Here is a 22,811-nt window from a genome sequence, read left to right as displayed (position 1 = left end):
AACATCTGTGGTAGGAAGTAGACCAGTCTCAGGCATAATTAGAATATGAATTGAATACTTCCATCAACAAAAGGACATGTCTGGCCTAGTGGCCTAAAAACAAAAGCAGCAGCAATGTAGGGCAAAAAGGGTCAGTCGGAAACAATGGGTCTGTTCAAGATGACTACAAGATGAAGATTTGCTCTGATAGACTGAGACAACTTGTTTTCACAATACTAGAATTCACTTGTAATTTTATGAAATACTTTGGATTGAGAAGAAAGCAGGTGTTGTATGTGTACTGGGAATACAGTAAGTGACAACAATCTCAATAATATCAATTTTATTTTAAACATTAAAGGCATTGTGCTGATATACATTCTATTTTCAATTATATAAGATAAGCAACTCTTAAGTATTTGCAAATTCATTTACAACATACGGTTTTTCTTTACTATATATTTAATGGAGTTGGGTCTGTTGTTGACTATTTGTGATTATTATGCTTGAGTGGAGATATGTGCTAACATATAAACTGGATACTAAGTTTTAGTTGAGTATTTCATTGGTCTGAACTCAACTATTGTTGGGATCTGCTTATAATACTTTTTTTTTAAAAACAACTTTAAATAGAATGCATTTTAAGATGTAATTTCCAAAACCTTAATTTCTATAAAACAAGCAGGAGTGTTGCAGTATTATTATTGCACAAAGTGGATATGAACCAACTTCCACTGCAGCAAAGGTAACTGTGCAATAATTACATGATATTAAACAACTCAAATCAATCAACGTATTTTCCATGTGCTTAAGAATCACTTGTAATACAGACTTACTACTTAACAGATGTCAGTATTTCGTTATAGGCAGTGACAAAGTAAGAATGCTGTATTCATTTTTTCCTGAAAATATGCCTTTAAAGTACATACAAGTGCATAATTAGAAAATATTTTTGCTCAAGAAAAATACTTCTTTTAGGGAAAACATCAATCTAAAATAAATCCTCCTGAAAGACAGAGGAAAAGAGGGCTAATTTGCCACAATTGATATGCTGGGTATGTTCAGACTTTGGTTATTTTGGTAACATTTCATGGCCCCAAAGCAGAGTTATTTTGAGTTTACTCATGTAAAGCACACACTCTAAGTTACAAATGGAAAATAATCAGAATCATGCCGAATTTGGGATCCCAAGCATTTACTTTCTTTCTCTTTTCTTTGCAAAAATATAAAATAACATTGAAATGCAGTTCACAACACCGTGGATGAAGTCCATCTACTTGCAACTCTAGGTCAATTAGTGGGAATATAAAAGTTAAAAGTTTCTTAAGGGTCAGCAGAAAATGTTCAACTCTGCATATTCCCAGAGACAATGTTTTCATGATTCCTCTGGATCTCCTCTTCCCATCCCCAACCGATCATTGTCTGCACTACAGTTTTGAGCTGCTCAGATGCCCAAGGGTTGGTAGAAAAATAAGCTTCAAATTGCAGTCCTTTGGCACCTTGGGATCATGCAAATGTTGTATTTCCATTGTGACGGGAACGTGACCTTTCCAGAGTAATGCGTCTGTTTTCTGTGACAGAAGAAATAAAAGGTTTTGATTTTGTTAGAAAGCTTTCCAAAAAAAAGGCAAAATATAAAAATGAAATAATCAACACAAAATTAATATGTAAATAGGAAAAGCAAATATAGAATGTACATATCATATTGGCACTGAAATGTATTTAAGGATCTGTAATAAATTGCATTTTGGATCATATAAGCAAGGTGGTAAAAGCAGAAGATGAATGCACAGACACATTCTCTTGGACATTTATGAAGTAGAAATCCCAACTAAAGTTGTCTACACATTGTGAATCTAAGTGAACGAGAAACGCACTTCAGATACCTTTGGGGATTGAATCACGGAGTGGTAAAAATGCACAGTGACTGTTAAAAGCAAAAGCAGCTGAGCAACAAAAATTGAAATGGTAGAAACGCAAGGCAACGTCTGCTGGCTCCCTTTCATGTAGAGTGTCTGTGATAGACCAACATCATGTCATCACTGATCCATTAATATTAACTGTATCACTGCCAGCAATGCTAGGGATTTGATGTTGTAGAGTGGATTCTATTGAGAGCATCCTTGTCAAGATATTCCAGGCTGCAAAAGTGATTTATTTGACTTGCAATGCCTGAAGCCAAGATGTAAAAGCATTATTGCAACAAACATATCATTTCTGTAACCTAAGGCTAAGTATTTTGGAGCTAATTCAGAAGATTACAGCAGTTCTATTAGACTCCATTGAGTTATGGCCATGGAACTACATAGAAACACAAGATATAGTTGCACTTTCACTGGGATAATCTAATACATAACTTCTGATATAAAGTGCATTGTTTATGATGGTGTCATTAATAAAGGAAGTACATAAAATAACATCTTTAAAATATGTCCCTTGTTCTCCTTTATGGAAGAGTGATGCATGGTCAGCAAATACCATGTATAAATCAGAAAGCTTTCTCGTCCACAGTTGTTGAATATTTCACATTCAGGAGTTGAGGGACTGCTTCTCAGTGAGCTCATGTACTACATTAAAGAATTGTGGGAAATGGTAAAATAAGTTTTAAGATCTCAGCTATTTACAGCAATTATGTATTTGCACCAATGTGACTATTACAGCACAAGCTCAACAGAAAAACTTGAAACTGAAGAACCGGAAACCCGCAAACTGGTATATCCATGCAGCCAAAAGCATAACTGCTTAATAGTAAATTTAAAACCAAACATTGCATAAAATAGCAATCAAGTTTGGCAGCTTGGAAGAAGACTAATAAAATACAGCATTATGAAATTAAACAAATGTTTAGTAGATGCTTCATGTCCAAAAGATTAATACAGTATGCATGCTAAACAAATACGCAAAACAGCTATCTGCAATAAGTGACTTGCCTAATTAAGGTTCTATCTGTTACCAATCACGTTTTGTGAACTTTACTTGAGGACATAGGCAGTTGTTGTGGCCACGGCAGATATTAATTGCTGGGCAAAAAAATCCCAGAGGGAAACTTGACTTACAGGCCATACCCTTTCATTTTATTCTGAAAATGAGAAGAAAGTGCACTAATCCCAGCAGCAAGAGGATTTTAAACATTAAAAGCAAAAGATGTACTAACAAGAAGAAAATAAAACCTAAGCACCCAACATTACAGTTACACAGTTAAAACATTCCCTCTATAAAAGACTCCCTACTTGGTCAGGGCAACAAATAGACACTTTCCAGGAAGTATTCCCTTACAGATGTTTAACTGTAAAATCCAGTATTTTGATTTTATTCTTTTGCGAGATGTGTATGTAACTGGCAAGGACAGCATTTTTTGCCCATCCCTAATTGCCCTTGAACTGACCGGCTTTCTAGGCCATTTTGGACGGCATTTAAGAGTCAACCACATTGTTGTGAACTGGGGTCACACATAGGCCAGACCAGGTATGGATGGCAGATAGGTAAGGACATTTGTGAATCAAGAGGGATTTTATTCAATCAAATAGAGTTTCCATCTGGGATTATTTTGCTCAGCAATTCATATCTGCTCTAGTCACAACAACTGCCTGCATCCTCAAGGACAGTTTACAAAATATGATAGGTAATACAGGCCCCCAGAGCATTACCCTGGATGTAGATTATTAGTCCAGTGCCAATACCATTATGGCAGGGCAGCAATCATTTATGTGCAACAAAATATTTAATAAAATGATTAGAAATAGTTACATAACAGTTTATAATTTGTCCTGCACTAAGTACTTTAAAAGGTAGAATAATTGGAATTGCTAATACAAATCAATATATTTACCACAACAAATTTTGCCATAGTGCTTCTCAGTACAGGATCAAAACACACCATGGGAACTGATGTTGAATAAAACTTACAAATAACTGACAATACTGAAGTAAGAACGTTACAAAGAAAATGGAAAAATTCAATGGGGAATTGTAGAATTCATGAACAGGGAAGAGCTGACAACTCGAGTGTTAAAACATGGGAGAATTATGAACTTTCCTCAAGAGTTGAATACACCCCATGTTCAGCAATTTATGGTATCCTATTTGTATAATGTTCATGCAATATAAAAACATAAAGACTGGAGTAACTGCTGAAAGAGGGGCCAGAATTTTATGTTGTTTGGGTAGGTGTGAAATTGCTCAAAAAGACGTGTATTCTGGCACCATTGAGCACTTGTGCCATATTTCAGTTGGCGGGCGTACATAAGAGTTGGAAGCACATCCACCAGCAATCAAGTAGGCAATTTAGCCATGAAGGGGTCAACTAAATGCAATTTTATGAAGCTGTCTGCTTTTACGGTTGGTGAGCATGCCGATTTGCCAAGCGGCCTTTATGTTTAGCTGCAAACTTGATCCAGGAGTGGGTTGAATAGTCGCAGCTGAAATAAAGTTAAGAAAGGTATCTGGGGATGGAGCTGTGTAGTTGAATGTGCTGCCCAGATACTCTGCAGTATTTTTTCATCTCAATTTGTTTTGTACAGGTCTTCAGCTCCATGAGACAGTTCCGCGGTGACTGTCCCGTGAGGGAGCACATTGGAAGTACCAGCCCTGCACCCTACCTTTTCTCAGCACATGCCCTCTTTCTGCCTCTGCAGCAATGCGGAGTCTTTTCCAGCACGTGTTTCATGCTGGCTGCCTGTTAATTAGCCAGCCAATGTGAAATCACATTCCAGGGCTGCTTGGGACTGCAGACATGTTTCGCATCTGCTTCTGGACCCACCGAACGTGTACACCCAATGGATAAAAAGTTCAGGCCATATTATTATTTTTTCCTCATGCCATAGATCTATATGATAATGGCACTTCAACACATAGTTGAGTTATTGAGTAAGATTCATAAGAAGGGCAAAACTACCGCAGCTTCAAATGATGAACCACCCAGAAATCTGACACCGACTCTAGCTTTACAATGAATCAAGAAACTTGTATATAAACTGCAGGCAGAAACACATTAGTATTGCCACTTGATAAATAAATAGTTAGGCTGCATGGTATTTGACACTGTCATTAAGATCATTTTAGACTGGATTGTTTTAGATGATGGTTTTATCAGAATAAGGTAAGCTTTCTCACTAGGCTACAGAAATTGTATTCAAAACATTAATTATTTTTCCTCAAGAAATGTGCAAACTCAGTCACTTTATTTGACTATCCAATGATTACTAATTAATGCAATACCAATTGTTTTAAAGTAAATATCAAGATTTAAGTTTTACAGAGAGTTTTTCCCCTCTCAAGTGTTGCATGTACTATTATGGTTTTAATGGATTAGCTGTTTGTTTTAAAAATCTCTTCAAATTATTGCTTTTCAATTTCCTTTACTCTCTCTGATGTTCTCCAATCAGTGGTTAGAAGAGTTAAAGAAGTTCAGATTTTACATTCATCTGCCTTCCAGAAAAATGCCTGAAGTGCATTCAATGGGGAGAATCTTAGCATCCTTAAAAATAGCAATGTATCTTCTGCTTGGCATGGTACCCAATCGCGCAATTTTCTGGTAGGTGGCTGAAGTGGCTGCTTTCACAACCGCTGCCCAACTAAGGACGGCAGGTAGGTTCTTGAAGCTGTAGCCCAACAGGAAGGTCTTGGATGGATGTCAGCACCATCAACTGAGGTAGGTGCTGTCACAGTAGGAAGGATCTGCAAAGGTATCTCCAAATTGAGGCAAAATTTAACTCTTAAAAGGCTACAATTGTTTTTAAATACTATGGCCACAGCTACCAGAGCACCACAGTTAAATCTTTCTATAGATGGCCTGCAGCTGCAGCAATGCCTGTTTATCCACATGGCTCTGGTGCAGAAAATGTGTAGATGGCCTCGCAGGCATCCTGGCCAGCAGCCCAGAAGCTTCTCTCAGGCTTTTTCCTCAGCAGGAGCCTGTCCGCTGCTGGGTAAGATCCTGGCAACATCTCCAGTAATTAAGCAGAGTGGCAATCTGCCATTGTCTGGTGTGTCTGTTGTCATCTTCGAAGGGATTATCCTTGGTCAGATTGATAAAGGCTGCTGAAGGCAAGGCTGGTGGCAAATTTTACCTTTTATTGAACATTCTACTAACCATGCATAGTAGAAGGCTTGGCAAGAAGCTTCTCATAGAGTTATCTCACAGCATACTCTATTATCATGTGATCATACATCACTGATGTTATAGAATGTTTATTTACACATTTAGTCTTAATCCTTTATACTACAAGACCTTTCTGCTTCTATTGCATCTCTGCATGATCAGCTGGAGGAGTGGGGTGGCGCTGAGCTCATTGCCCACCCATCTGGAATGCTTCCAGCCTATCTTCTTGTCCTACCTTCAAATGGAACTGTGAAAATTCCATTTAATATGGCTGCTCTTAGGAGTTTAGCGTCTGCCGGGTTACCCTAAAAGGACATATGCCACCACAGAAGCACATTAATGCTTTGCATCATAAATTACATCTAATTTCTCAGAAAGGTATTTCAATACATCTCTTTACACAGACACAGCATTAGAAATGTAGAGGGAAGAAGTCTACTCATTCCATACAATTCACTCTGACATCCAGACTTTTTACTTAATCTTTCTGCCCCAAAGCCACATTCTTTTACTTTCTGCTGAATGAGGAATGGATTCAATTATGTCTTAAATGTTTCAAATCAGTTAACATCCACTCCACTGACTATACAAATTAATAACTCAAAACATAGAAAAGTTATTTCTTTTAGCTTATATGTCCAAACAAAGGATCTAATTACCAATCCTTCTGAATAAACATCAGCATCTTGTGCAGCAATATACAATATGAATATGGCTAACATCTTACACTGTGTGCCCACCTATTTACACTGGGACTCCTCAATAAATGGTGAAAATAAGCCCTTCTTCTGGTGACAGGTCACAGGGCTAGTTCTTCAACTACCTTCAAACATATATTCATCATACCTGCTGTATAGATACAGAACCCTCAACTATATTAAAGAGATAAAAATGAAAAAAACGCAAGTTGGAGCAAGGGAATACATGACTGAACGAGGGCAATAAAGACTTCACTCGAAAGCAGGAACAGGTAACATGGACAGCAGCAAGATGACTACTGTTACTGCGGATTAGAGCTGGTTGCTAACCATTAGAATTGAAATACTGTTTCACATGTTTATTAAAGCAAAGGTTTCACTTTTGGGGCACGACTGAAATACTCACGACATTGTGTCATCAAGAAAGAAAGACTATGCATTGTCTTCTTGAAATTACCATCTGATTTTATCCAATTTCCAATATGTTTCTAACAGGTTTCACACTGGTTTGATTTTCCATCATTTGGCAGTGAATCCTTGCAAGTTTCACAAATGCTTGAAGAATTTGGATTTGATGGTTTTTACAATGGCGTCAAAACAGAACTTAGGATATTTAAAAGAAGCAACAAAGAAAGGAGAAAAAAAAACTCTTGTTTTTAAAGCAGCCAGACCCGGATGATTTTGTACCTTCTTGTACATGAAGGGTCTTTTTACACTGAGATTGATTATATGCTTTTAGCAAGATCAAGATGCAGCTTTATAGGGTCACTGAAAACAAATCACATATATTCTCAGTGAATATAGAAGCTCTGAGAGAATCTAATAATTCCTGAGAAGTGCTCCTGTTTGTTAATTTATCAGCACTGTGGCCCCATCAACCTGTGGGTAAAAATCATACTTTTAATATTGAACTAGTGTTAAACTTCTAACAGTCTGGCAGTGGAGGAAAAGGCCAGAAGTCAATCCTTACTCAGGTTTTAGATTTACAATATAGTTCCTAACTCTACAACCCACCAGCAGTGTCAATAATTGTGTAAGTGCACTAATAATTAACCAATATGTCACCCCATCTGTACATACTTAATCTTTATTTGGACAAGTAACATTTTGCAACTCTTAGAAGTAACTTGTGCATATTAGAAGTTAATTACTCACAGTCTTGCTTCTCCAACTACTTTCTTGGGGAAACAAAATTGTTTCACTGAAGTAACCAATCCACCCACAAGGTGTAGCAGCATATCTTAGCTGCAAAACACTACCAATGTGTAACTGTTTTCTGTCGAGTGTTTAAATGGAGGTGATTTTGTACTTTTGTTTATTTTCCTTCTTACATCTATGCCACCATGCATCTTTCTCTTGGCAGAATTCCAGGCTTGTCCAGGATGTAGATGTTCCTATGAATACTGTCAGAGCCACTATCCGAAAAGTAAATGTGGCATGTGACTCAAGCTTGGCAAGACACTTAATGCCAGGAGAACTGGAAAACCTCATTTCTGAGCAACCCAGATGACAACTGACTACATCCAGTGACCTGAGTGGCAGACCTACTTGCAACTTTCTTGTTAAGTAATGATAAAGGCTGCCAAAATAAATTATCTTATTTACTGCTGCATCCTAAAGTCATGCAGTATTTAAAAGAATTCAATAATAAATGTTGACAGTTTGGGATGTCATCATGACAGAAATGCCAAAAATGTGACATTACTAGTTTAAATTTGCTTTTTGTAATGCCGAATCTCTTAATACACATCTCATTTAGTAGGGCTTCAATGCTGGTGGGTATCCATATACCTATGATGCTAGGACTACTTGGTTGTGCTTGCTTGATTGTAAAAGACATGTATTGAGTGGCTGGAATACAGCATATCTTTAACCTCATGAGGACAAAGGAGCCTAGGAATGCTGATGGGAGTTCTATGATTCCAGTCTGCTTTATGGTTTCATAGTTTCTATAGATAACAGACCAGTTGCAGAAATAAAAAGATTAGAAACAAAAAGTTAGATTACCCAATTGCATTCCCAAAATATCTCTCAAAGATAAGGACCGCCGACACCACCCCCCAACCATCCCCATACAGTCAGTTACTGGGAAGCAGATAAATCAGTATAAAAGGTGCTGGCAGCATGAAGGATATCATTAGCATGTACAAATGAGAATTGGAAATCATATTCCTAAGAAGGAGAAGTAAAATAGCATGGAGTGGGCAGGAAGAGAAAGTAATTAGATAATTCTGCTGTCTCTTAATCTTTTTATTGAATTAAACATCAGGGCTAAAATGGCACAGTTGTGAAACTTAACAGTCAATATCATAACCTCACAGCACCATGAAAGGAAGCTGAGTTTTAACCAAAGATATAAATAGCAAAAATAAATAATGATGCTTCTGGTTTTAAATGTTGGCATATAAGGCTGTTAATAAAAACTATAAAATCTACTGTTCCTTAGCTGGAAAGATATGGGTTAGTATAGGTCCCAAAGACTACACAGGTCAATCTAGCAATTATCCAAACACTTCTAAAAGCATCTTTATAAATTTATCATATTTATTGAAAGGCCAGGTATATAGACGCCAGTGCCATACAAAGCAACATAGCCTGAAAATTTCCTGTAATAACTCTGAACAGTCCGGAGAGGATGATAGAACTATGGAGTATCTGTCTGAGAATTTCCTCCTCAAGATGATTATGCAAGCCTAAAACTGCTCTCCTTATAATGGCAACAAATTCAAAATTGAAGATCTCAGCAAAAACATAATGATAATGATGTGGCTGCTATTTTCAGTTCTTCAACAAAATTTTTATTGAATTTATATCCAAGAAGTACAAGGACAAGAGCATCTTGGTTGCATGCTGTGTACCATTTTACTTGGATCTTTTCATTCGAGAGGAGATCAGTACTCAGATGAAAAGAGATCTTTTATTTCAAACAAAATTAATCAAATTTCTCTTCTCCCAAGCTGACAAGTTTATTGTTGAATCAAAGATGTTGCAAGAATAGCACTCAAGAATAGAGGATAATATCCTGAGGACCAGAAATATGTTTTCTGTTTATATTTAGGAATGGCATTGGTATTGTTACATCATTATTATAGTAGTGTTTTCTAAAGCTTTATTCAATAGAAGAAAATGCCTGCATTTATTCTCCAAGTACAATGCAATGAAACAGTGTTAAGAATGAAAAAGAGTTGGTGGTTAGTGATCAGGATTACAAACACTGTTGAGGAATGTCCTACATTATGGATGGAATCAAATAACTGCATTCTGATCCAACTCAACCATCCAACTACCACCCCATTCTTTTCCTTCCTTGCATTATGTTCCAGAATCATGCAAAATGATTACTCTTTTCGTGAGAGTCCAAATGTTTACTGACTGGGAGACATTACAGCAAGTCAAGAGATACAAGCAAATTTAAATACATTGAGATTGATACTGTGCTGCAAGAAAAGTGATACAAGGGCTGTAATTTTCTGACAGTTCTCACCAGTAAAATCTTCTAGTCCCACCGACAGCAAATCCCTGCTGTCGTTTTCCCGGTGGTGGTGGTGGGGGTGGGGGGACGGATGCACAGAATGGAAAACCCCATTGACAGCTTGCCGCTGGCCAATGGCAGGCCGCTTCCATGAAATTTGCCACTGGGGTGTGGAAATCCCACCTGAGGTGTTTTTCAAATGATTTTGTATAACACGACAAGAATTAACACTGTTTTCAAAAACTGACGGAAGATTTGAAGAAAGTAAAAAAAACTTGACTTGCAAAGTGTTTTTCATCAATGTCTGTTTTCAGGTGAGCTCAGATTCATCAGGTTTATTACAGCTATTGTCAGGGCTGATGAGACATAATTAGGAGTGTCCCTATAGGCCATTTTTAGCATCTATCATTATATTCTTCCATTATTAATTAAAATCTGATCATACATTGTTTCTGCAATCTGTTTTAAAGCAAATGGCATCTTAAAGTGAATCTGTGTTTTTTTAAATTCATTCTTGGGATGCGGTCTTCGCTGGCTTGACCAGCATTTATTTTCCATCCCAAATTCCCTTCAGAATTTGGTGATGAGCTGCCTTCTTGAATTGCTGCAGTCAACGAGGTATAGCCACAAGGTGCAACAACCCTAGTGCTGTTAGGGACTGAATTTCAAGGTTTGGACTGAGCGACAGCGAAGGAAAGGTGATATATTTCCAAATCAGGATGGTGCACAGTTTGGAGGGAAAATTCCAAGTGATGGTGTTCCCATGTGTCTGCTGCCCTTGTCCTTCCAGATGCTAGCAGTTGTGGGTTTGGAAGTTGCTGTCTAATGAGGATTGGCAAATTCATGCAGTGCATCTTGTGGAAGGTACATACAGCTGCCACTGTGTGGTGCAGGGAGTGATTGTTTGTGGATGGGGGAGCAATCAAATGGGCTGCTTTGGCCTGGATGGTGTGAAGCTTCTTAAGTTTTGTTAGATATCCACTCATCCAGGCAAGTGGAGAGTATTCCATCACGCACCTGACATGTACCTCGTAGATAGTCAGGCTTTGGGGAGTCAGATGAGTTACTTGCTACAGAATTCCTATCCTCTGATCTGTTCTTGTAGCCACAGTATTTGGATGGCTAATCTAGTTCAGTTTCTGGTTAATGGTAACCAACAGGGAATTAGTGGTGGTGATATCACTGAATGTCAAAGGACGCTGTTTAGATCTCTTGTTGGAGATGATCATTGCCTGGCACAGGTGTGGCGTGAATGTTACATGCCGCACATGAATCCAAACCTGGATACTGTCCAGGGCTTGCTGCATTTGGACATGACCTGCTTCAGTATAATGCAAATTGTGCCGAACCTTGTGCAATCATCAGTGAACATCCCCACTTACAATCTTATGATGGAAAATGATTAATGAAAAAGCTGAAAAGGTTTGAGCCTAGGACACTACCCTGAGGAACTACTGCAGTGATGTCCTGGAACTGAGATGATTGTGTGTTAGTTAGTTGGTCAAGCTAGGAAATTTGTGGAAACTGTGAAAGTGTCTAATTAGCAACAGAGTAAATGAGCACCTTAAACATTTTCAGCTGAACAAAGAGAAAGCTTTGTAAAATTTGAAAAGGTTTTCGTTATGTCTGATGAATCATAAAGTCAAGTTTGTTTATTAGTTACAAGTAAGGTTTACATTGGCGCTGCAGTGAAGTTACTATGAAATTCCCCTAGTCGCCACACTCCGGCGCCTGTTCAGGTCAATGCACCTAATCAGTAGGTCTTTCAGACTGTGGGAGAAAACCAGACCACATGGAGGAAATCCATGCAGACACAGGGAGAACGTACAACCTCCACACAAACAGTGACCCAAGCCGGGAATCGAACCCAGGTCCCTGGTGCTAGGAAGCAGCAGTCCTAACCACTGTGCTGCCCACATCAGATTGAAATTGTCCAAAAGATAATTAAAGTAGTGGACAGGGTCTATGGATGTTATCTATGTGGATTTCCAGAGGCATTTGATAAAATCTGATAAGAGACTGCTAGTTGAAAGTTCAAACAATTAAGGGCAAATTATTGACCTACTTAGAAAATTGTTGTGCAAGAAGAGGCAGGGAACAGGGATAATTGGCAGATATTCTAATTGGCAGAATTTGACTAGTGGTGCCCGCAAGGATCCGTGTTGGGGCATTCACTACATCATTACAGATTCAGATGTTTGGGATAGAAAGCTACATATTGTGTCACTGGCAAATTTGAATAATAGGGAAGATTGTAAGCAGCATACATGGAAGCACAGAATTACAAAGAGATATTAATAGTTTAAACGATTGGAGAAAAACTGCCAAATGGATTTCAATGTAGGCAAATGTGAGGTCATCCAGTTGGGATTTAAAATGTAGCATTCTTTTTAAAAGGTGATAAGCTAGAAATAATGGACATCTAAAGGAACTATGGAGCCACAGTACATAGATCATTAAAACATCATGAACAAGTACAGAAAATAATGTAGAAGCCAATGAAACGTGTAGTGGATTAGGGTACAGGGGCATAAAGGCCATGCTTTAGCTATATGGAATTCTCTACCTCAGGGGGTTGTGAATGTTACATCACTGAATATATTTAAGGCTGATATTGAAAGATTTTTGGTCTCTCAAGGAATCGAGGAATATGGGGGGCGGGGAGGTGACTAGGAAAGTGGAATTAAAGCCCAGCCATGATCGAATTGAATTGTGCAGCAGGCCTGATGGGCTGTACATATTCACCTGCCCCTATTTCTTATGTTATAGAATAGAATATAATCATAAAATCCCTACAGTGCAGAAGAAGACCATTAGACCCATTCAGTCTGCACCAACTCCCCAACAGAACATCTCATCTGGGCTCTATCGCCACAACCTGACATATTTATCCTGATGATCCCCCAAACCTACACATCTTGATTCAACATGGCCAATCCACCTAACCGAAACATCTTTGGGCTGTGGGAGGAAACTGGAGCACCCAAAGGAAACGCAATCAGACACGGGAAAACGTGCAAACTCAACATACACATTAACCAAAGTAGGAAATGAACCTTGGTCCCTGGTGCTGTGAGGCAGCAATGCTAACCACAGTGCCACGCTAAAATTAAGTGACAAAAACAATTTATCAAGTGCGTAAAATTATTAGGTAACATTTTACCAAGATAACAGAGTGAGATAGAAAGTTAATATATAGCAACCGAGAAATAATGTTTATAAGTTCGCAGAAGGAGATAATTACTCCACAAGTAGTAAATGGTGATGCATTTTGGTAGATCGAACCAGGGCAGGACTTACTCAGTTAATGGTAAAGCGTTGAGGAGTTATAGAACAAAGAGATCTAGAGATACATTCATAGCTCACTGAAAGTGAAGTCACAGGTGGGCAGGATGGTGAAGAAGGCATTTGGCATGCTTAGTTTCATTGGTCAGAACACTGAATACAGGAGTTGGGATGTCTTGTTGAAGTTGTACAAGACATTAGTAAAGCCACACTTGGAATACTGTGTATAGTTTTGGTCACCCTATTATAGAAAGGACATTATTAAACTAGAAAGAGTGCAGAAAAGATTTACTGGGATGCTACCAGGTCTTGATGGTTTGAGTTACAAGGAGAGGCTGGATAGACAGGGATTTTTTTTCTCTGGAGTGCAGGAAGCTTAGGGTTGATCTTATAAAGGTCTATAAAATAATCAGGGACATAGGTCAGCTGGATAGTCAATATCTCTTCCCAAAGATAGTAGTGAATAAACTAGAGGACATAGGTTTAAGGTGAGAGGGGAGAGATACAAAAGAGTCCAGTGGGGCAATTTTTTCACATAGAGCGTGGTGAATGTTTGGAACAAGCTGCCAGAGGTAGTAGTAGAGGCGGGTACAATTTTGTCTTTTAAAAAGCATTTAGACAATTACATAAGTAAGATGACTATTGAGGGATTATGAGCCAAATGCGGGCAATTGTGACGAGCTTTGTCTTTGAAACAAAAGGGCGGTCTGCACAAGTTGGGCTGTAAACCTCTATGACTCTGTAAGAAACAGGCAATGATCATTGGTGTTTATTCATCACAGATAAAAGAGGGATTTCTTGCAGTCATCAATGTTTTGTGTACTTCATCATGATATTAATTATAAACTATGGGTGAAATCTGCAAGGTTGCCAGCAGGTGTTCGGGATCCAGATCCTTCCCATCCTTGCAGTCGGCGTCATCAGGTTCAGCCCTTAATGGGCATGACCCGCTTTGTATACATTTGCATGTATTTTAATATAATTAAACAACACCTCCCCCCACCACCCCCTCCTCTGCTGTATCTTGGCCCCTCGGCAAATCTTCAAACCAAGGTTTATTGGAAGGAAACACACTGGTTTTCTCGCTAGAAACAACGCTGTGCCATTTTGATAAGATTTTGCTTTATAAATTTAACCTTATTCAGCCATATGGCAATTGTGGACACTGAGCATAACTATTACAAAATAAAATCCAGATAATACATACCATGAGAAACATATAAAGTACTTCTGTACAGTAATGATTTAAACTCTCATTAATCAATTACATCTACCCTATCTATTACAATTTTAATGCTATTAGCAATAGGTTAAACACTTAGACCATGTAAAAGAACAGTTTACTGCTTTAAGTTTTATTCTCCTGGAAACTGTTTAAGCTTTTGTTCCTCTCGAAACAAACTTGTGAATAATTATTCTCAGATGATGACAGCTGTATCTTGCCTGGAAAGGAGCTTTGGTGAGGTGAGGCGTAGTGGGAAAGCAACTGGATTGATACTTAAAACAAACAACTATTCTATAAAGCTGTATTGGTGTTTCATTTAACTTTGTTTAATGAGGACTTTGCTGGAATAGGAGTTAATTAGTGTGTAAAAATGGGAGTTATTTTAGTGAGTCACTCCATGGCTCAATAGTCTGATAAGAAATGAGAAAGACTGGCTTGCCATTATGAACAGCTCATTAACAGGCAATATGAACAACGAAGTCTCTAAGGAAAGTGTTTGAAGGAGTGAAGGAACCGTCCATGCAGAACAGCTTGAAATGAAATAAAGAAAGGATGAGGCAAGGTCTCAGATTAATTTATCGAAGATAGGAGGCCTGTGTGAAGGTTCAGTAAGTTAAAGGGTGGATGGATAACATTAGTGGCTTAGGCAGAAAACTCAGCATTTCATGGGGCATCTCCAAATAATACAAATCTGCATAAGTTAAAAAGGTCCTATTCATAATCTGTCCAGGTATCCACCCCTGAAAAAATACAGGTGTAAAAGTGGGATACTTCAATGTAGTTGGCTATGGAAACTCTATAAAGGTAGGTCCATGCTAACACTTTTTGATAGGTTGAAAAGTCATGAGGCATTAAAAAGAGAAGGAAGAAAGATGTTTGCACAGCCAGTCAGCATGCTCAGTCTGGTCCAGTACTTACTACTGGTCATGTTTGTATGTTTTTGTCGCATAATTAATACATCATTCCCCATCTTAAATCCCAATTAAACGCAACATACACACCACTTTGGCTGCAGTCCATTCTGATTGTGGTGGTAATTTTAAATGTCATCTCAGAATTATGTTAATAAATTAGAGTAGTATTTATTCTTGTACTTTCCTTTGGTGGCTACAGCAATTGATCATGATACTCAGCACTGCCCTCAGTTCCTGTGATTGGTTTGTTCTGTGTAATTTTTAATATATTTTAGACTGCCAATGTAATGCTGGTCAAAAGCAAGTGAGACCCTAGATACCTGACATTACTCAACAAAGCTCTATCCATTCACACAAAGGAAAAATATCAGATGTTCTGAGCTTTGGTGACTAGTGGAGTGCCCCAGAGGTCCGTGCTGGGGCCTCAGCTATTCACCATTTATATAGATGATCTGGAGGAGGGAACCGAGTGTATGGTGTCGAAATTTGCTGATGACACCAAGATTGGTGGAATGGCAAATTGTGCGGAGGGTGTGGAGAGTCTGCAGAAGGATCTAGATAGGCTGGGCGAATGGGCCAGGAACTGGCAAATGGAATTTAATGTTGGCAAATGTAAGGTTGTCCACTTTGGTAGGAAGGACTATTACTTACGTGGCGAAAAACTGCAGCATGTGACGGTGCAGAGGGACCTCGGGGTCCTTGTGCATGAGTCACAAAAACCCAGCCTGCAGGTGCAGCAGGTGGTCAGGAAGGCAAATGGGATGCTGGCCTTCATAGCGAGGGGGATTGAATATAAGAATAGGGAGGTCTTGCTGCAGTTGTATAGGGCACTGGTGAGGCCGCAGCTGGAGTACTGCGTGCAGTTTTGGTCGCCGCACTTACGCAAGGATATTTTGGCCTTGGAGGGAGTGCAGAGGAGGTTTACTAGGCTGATTCCGGAGTTGAGGGGGTTGAACTTTGAGGAGAGGCTGAATAAACTAGGTTTGTACTCGTTAGAGTTTAGAAGAATGAGGGGAGATCTCATTGAGACGTATAAGATGTTGAATGGGATGGATAGGATAGAGGTGGAGAGGCTCTTCCCGCTCAGAAAGGACAGTAGGACTAGAGGGCACAGCCTCAGGATAAAGGGGGGGCGGTTTAGAACGGAGTTGAGGAGGAACTTCTTCACTCAAAGGGTGGTGAATGTCTGGAATTCTCTGCCCGTTGAAGTGGTGGAGGCTGCCTCGCTCAATATTTTTAAGACGCGGGTTGATAGGTTTTTGATAGGCAAGGGGATTAAGGGTTGTGGGGAGAGGGCGAGAATGTGGAGCTGAGCCACGACAGATCAGCCACGGTCTTATTGAATGGCGGGGCAGGCTCGAGGGGCTAGATGGCCTACTCCTGCTCCTATTTCTTATGTTCTTTTCCATACATATTGGTTTTGATTTACTATCTACATAGCAATCTTTTCAAATAATTGTACAATCATTACCTGGGTAACCTGGGCAACTGAATCATAGTAGTAACTAAATCAAATTTGCTCTTAACGAGCAAGTGGAAAAAGATTCCTTTCTTAAATTAATGAGTTAAAACTGAACAGAAACTGTTTAAAGTCATAATTCTGTAGGCAACAATGGATATGTGACTCTCACTGTCTCCCAGGCATGAAAAGAAGCAGTCACTCCAGGAAGCATGGAAAATGAGCAGGCCTGCAGGTGGGAGTGAAACAATGCAATTCCAAATCCCCCTTCCCCAGCTTAATCCTAGCAAATGTCCAATCTCTGGAAAACAAGCTAAATGAACAGAAGGCTAGGCTCACTTTTCAAAGAGAATGGAAGGAAGGCTGTGTACTCTGTTTCATGGACACATTGTTCACTTCCGCTTCATGAGACTGTGCCCTACAACCAGAGAGCTTCACAATCCACCGAATGGATTGTACAGCGGCCTTAGGCAAGGCTGCCTACTAATCAACACCGAGCGGGGCCGAGACATAGCAATACTAGCAAGTTTATGCTCCCTGGACGTAGAATACCTGATGCTAAAATGCCACCCCTACTATCATCCGCGGGAGTTCACCTCTGTTATCTGGACAGCAGTTTATATTCCACCCCATGTGGACATGAAGACCACGCTGGATAAAAGAACACCACCACAATTAGCCTTGAAACAAAACATCCTGAGCTTTGTTCATTGTGTCCGTGGACTTCAATTAGACCAAGTTCAAGATAGTCTGACCAAGATACCACCAATACGTGTCCTGTTCAACCAGACGCCCAAACATCCTAGATCACTGCTACACAAATATCAACATATCTTTTGCTTTGTTGCCCATCCACACTTTGGCAAATCAGACCACAAAGCTGTGCTCCTGCTCCTGATCACAAGCAAAAACTGAAATGGTAGAATCCGTTAAAGAAAGTCATGCAACGCTGGTCTGAGGAATCACGGAATCACAGAAACCCTACAGTGCAGAAGGAAGCCATTTGGCCCATCAAGTCTGCACCGACAACAATCCCATTAAGGCCTTATCCCACTACCCCACATATTTACCCCATTAATCCCTCTAAGCCACACATCCAGGACACTAAGGGGGAATTTTGCATGGGCAATCAATCTAACCCGCACATCTTTGGACTGTGGGAGGAAACCGAAACACCCAGAGGAAACCCACACAGACACGGGGAGAATGTGCAAACTCCACACAGACAGAGGCTCAAGCCAGGAATTTAACCCAGGTCCTTGGAGCTGTGAGGCAGCAGTGCTAACCAGCGCGCCACCGTGCCATCCAATGGAATCAGATGATCTCCTACTGGACTCTGAGTCAGTACACTGGTCAGTATTTAAAGACTTTGAGACTAGCCTGAATGAGTACACCACTACAGTAACTGACTTCATTCGTACATCTGTAGAGGACTGGGTACCAAAAAAGCAAATCCGTGTGTCTTCCAGCTGGAAACCATGGATGAGTAGGCATAGCCACTGTTTGCTCAAGTCCAGGTCAGTGCCGTTCAAGTCAGGCGAACCTGACCTATACAAGAAAGCCAAATATGATCTACGGAGATCCAACAAAGATGCCAAAAGACAGTACCAGACCAAGTTAGAGTCCCAGGATAGCCATGCGGACTCCTGCCAACTATGACAAGGTTTGCAAGACATAACAGGCTATAAAATGAAGGCATGTAAAATCGCCAGCTCCAATTCATCCCTGATGAATTCAATGCATTCTATTGCTGATTTGAGCATGAGGTCAGCAAGAACATGCCCTCCAAAGCCTTGGATGAACCCTGAACCAAGGTCACCACTGCAGATGAGAGAGCATCCTTCTTGAAGGTCAACCCACAGAAAACGACTGGCCTAGATGGGATACCTGGACTCAAATCATGTGCAGACCAGCTGGCGGGGGTATTTGCAGACATTTTCAATCTCTCTTTACAACAATCTGAGGTCCTTATCTACTTCAAGAAAATGACCATCATCCCAGTGCCAGATAAAAGCCAGGCAGTGTGCCTTTATGATTATAATCCAGTGGTTTTGACATCCTTCATTATGAAGTGTTTCAAAATGTTAGTCATGGCACAAATCAATTCAGCTGGCGGGGGTATTTGCAGACATTTTCAATCTCTCTTTCCAACAACCTGAGGTCCCTATCTACTTCAAGAAAATGACCATCATCCCAGTGCCAGATAAAAGCCAGGCAGTGTGCCTTTATGACTATAATCCAGTGGTTTTGACATCCTTCATTATGAAGTGCTTCAAAATGTTAGTCATGGCACAAATCAATTCTAGCTTCCCAGATTGCTTGAATCCACTGCAGTTTGCTTACTGATGCAACAGGTTCACACCAGATGCCATCCCCCTAGCCCTGCACTCAACCCTGGAACACTGAGATAACAAAGACACCTAGTCAGACTCTTATTTATTGAGCACAGTTCAACATCATTATTCCTATGAAATGCATCTCCAAACTCTGTGGGCTGGTGCTCAGCTTCTCCTTCTGCAACTGGATCCTGAATTTCCAAACTCACAAGAGCATAAGGAGGGGCAACAACACCTCCTCCACGATCATCCTCAACACCCAGTGCCACACAAGGCTGTGGCCTTAACCCCTTACTATACTCCTTGTGTGGCCAAATTTCCCTCCAACTCAATTTTCAAGTTTGTTGATGACACTAATGAAGTGGGTCAAATCTCAAACAATGAGACGGAGTAGACGAAAGAAATAGAGAATCTGAAGAGCTATGCAATGACAATAATCTCTCCCTCAATGTCAACAAAATGAAGGAGATAGTCATCGACTTCAGGAGGCATAATGGAGGACATGCACTTCCACATCAAAGGGGACAAAGTAGAAATGGTTGAGAGTTTCAAGTTTTTAGATGCCCAGACCACCAACAATCTGTCCTTGTCCCTCCATGCCAACGCTATAGTTAAAAAAGCCCGCCTGCTTCTATTTTCTCAGGAGACTAAGAAAATTTGGCATGTCCGCTATGACTCTCACCAACTTTTACAAATGCACCATGGAAAGCATTGTTTCTGGTTGTATCACAACTTGCTTTGACTGCTGCTCTGTCCAAGGCTGTAAGAAACTACAAAGGGCCATGAATGAAGCCCATTCCATCACTCAAACCAGCCTCCCATCCACTGACACTGTCTCCATTTCCTGCTGCCTCGGAGAAGCAGCCAGCATAAACAGAACATAAGAAATAGGAGCAGGAGTAGGCCATCTAGCCCTTCGAGCCTGCCCCGCCATTCAATAAGATCATGGCTGATCTGTCATGGCTCAGTTCCACTTTCCCGCCCTCTCCCCATAACCCTTAAGCCCCTTGCCTATCAAAAACCTATCTACCCGCGTCTTAAATATATTTAGCGAGGCAGCCTCCACCACTTCAACGGGCAGAGAATTCCAGAGATTCACCACCCTTTGAGTGAAGAAGTTCCTCCTCAACTCTGTTCTAAACTGTCCCTCCCCACTTATCTTGAGGCTGTGCCCTCTAGTCCTACTGTCCTTTCTGAGCGGGCAGAGTCTCTCCACCTCTATCCTATCCATCCCATTCATCATCTTATACGTCTCAATGAGATCTCCCCTCATTCTTCTAAACTCTAACGAGTACAAGCCTAGTTTATTCAGCCTCTCCTCGTAGTTCAACCCCCTCAACTCCGTTATCAGCCTAGTAAACCTCCTCTGCACTCCCTCCAAGGCCAAAATATCCTTGCGTAAGTGCGGCGACCAAAATGGCACACAGTACTCCAGCTGCGGCCTCACCAGTGCCCTGTACAATTGCAGCAAGACCTCCCTACTTTTATATTTAATCCCCCTCGCTATGAAGGCCAGCATCCCATTTGCCTTCTTGACCACCTGCTGCACTGCAGGCTGGGTTTTTGCGACTCATGCACAAGGACCCCGAGGTCCCTCTGCACCGTTGCATGCTGCAGTATTTCGCCATGTAAGTAATAGTCCTTCCTACCAAAGTGGACAATTTCACACTTGCTAACATTAAATTCGATTTGCCAGTACCTGGCCCATTCGCCCAGCCTATCTAGATCCTTCTGCAGACTTTCCACACCCTCCGCACGATTTGCCGTTCCACCAATCTTGGTGTCATCAGCAAATTTCGACACCATACACTCGGTTCCCTCCTCCAGATCGTCTATATAAATGGTAAATAGCTGAGGCCCCAGCACCGATCCCTGGGGCACTCCACTAGTCACCAACCGCCAATCCGAATAGCACCCACTGACCCCCACTCTCTGCCTCCTATTTGACAGCCAATCCCCTATCCACGCTAACACCCTATGCCCCCTGACCTTCTGCAATAACCTCTTGTGAGGCACCTTATCAAACGCCTTCTGAAAATCAAGAAACACCACATCTATCGGCTCTCCTCTATCCACCGCCCTAGACACATCCTCATAGAACTCCAATAAATTCGTCAGACACAACTTCCCCTTAACAAAACCGTGCTGCGTCTGCTCTATCAAACAATTCTCCTCAAGATGCCTCGCTATTTTCTCCTTGATCACGGATTCTAGCATTTTACCTACAACAGACGTTAAACTAACCGGACTATAATTCCCTGCCTTTTGCCTGCCACCCTTCTTAAACAACGGCGTAACATTAGCCGTTTTCCAATCTTCCGGCACCTCCCCAGAATCCAGCAAGGTTTGGAAAATAATCATCAAGGCATCCACTATCACCTTCGCCATTTCTTTCAGAACCCTTGGATGCATTCCATCCAGTCCTGGGGACTTGTCCACAATCAGTCCCTCCAGACTGTCGAGCAAGGATCCCACACACCCCAGACATTCTCTCTTCCACCTTCTACCATGGGGAAAAATGTATGAAGTCTGAGGACAAGTACCAACCAACTCAAGAACAGCTTCTTCCCTGCTGCCATCAGAATAGACCTGCCTCACAGTAAGTTGATCTTTCTCTACACCCTAGCTATGACCATAACATTACATTCTGCACTCGTTCCTTTCCTTCTCTATGTATGGCATGCTTCGTCTGTTTTGCATGCAAGAAACAATACTTTTCGCTGCATGTGACAATAATAAATCAAATCAAAGCCAGAATTTCTTACCCATTTCTAACTGCCCTCAAAATGGTGGTGGGGAATGAGATAAATGAACTGTTGCAGTCCATGTGCTGTGGGTATACCCACAGTACTGTTAGGAAGGAAATCCCAGATTTTGACCTAGTGACAGTGATGGAGTGGTGCATAGTTCCAAGTCAGAATGATATGAGGCTTAGAGAGGAAGTTGCAGCTGGTAACATTCCCACTCATCTGCTGCCCTTGTCTTCAGGTTTGGAAGATGTTGTCAAATGAGCCTTGGTGAACTGTTGTAGTGCATCTTGTACATGGTGCACACTATTGCTACTATGTTGTTGCTGTTGGAGAAAGTGAATGTTTAAGGTGGTGGGTAGAGTGCCAATAAAGTGAATTGCTTTGTCTTGGATGGTGCTGAATTTTTGAGCATTCGAATTCCACTCATCTCAGCAAAAGCAAAGTATTCCATGATATTCTTGACTTGTGCCTTGATGGACAGATAGTGGGAAGTCAGACTGAATGGATACAGGATTAGAATAATATTTCCTTGGGATGTAGCATGGCACCACTTGTAGCACTTTTCTTCAATTTATATCTTTAGCTAACAAAAT

General features: G+C 40.6%; 1 protein-coding gene across 4 annotated transcripts in view; it reads right to left on the bottom strand.

The window, feature by feature from the left end:
* Positions 1–307: 307 nt before the first annotated feature.
* The window catches only part of diaph2 (diaphanous-related formin 2), an 814,006-nt gene continuing 791,502 nt past the window's right edge, over positions 308–22,811 (bottom strand). For all 4 annotated transcript variants that reach the window (XM_080187721.1, XM_080187724.1, XM_080187722.1 and 1 more), the window contains one exon: positions 308–1,550. In XM_080187721.1, the coding sequence (XP_080043847.1) occupies positions 1,486–1,550 (65 nt within the window). In that variant the 3' untranslated portion in view covers positions 308–1,485. The remainder of the gene's footprint in view (positions 1,551–22,811) is intronic.

Source organism: Carcharhinus amblyrhynchos, chromosome 4 (genome assembly GCF_965287045.1).
Source record: "Carcharhinus amblyrhynchos chromosome 4, sCarAmb.v2.hapA, whole genome shotgun sequence".
NCBI lineage: Eukaryota > Metazoa > Chordata > Chondrichthyes > Carcharhiniformes > Carcharhinidae > Carcharhinus > Carcharhinus amblyrhynchos.
This window is presented reverse-complemented; position numbering and strand designations above follow the sequence as displayed.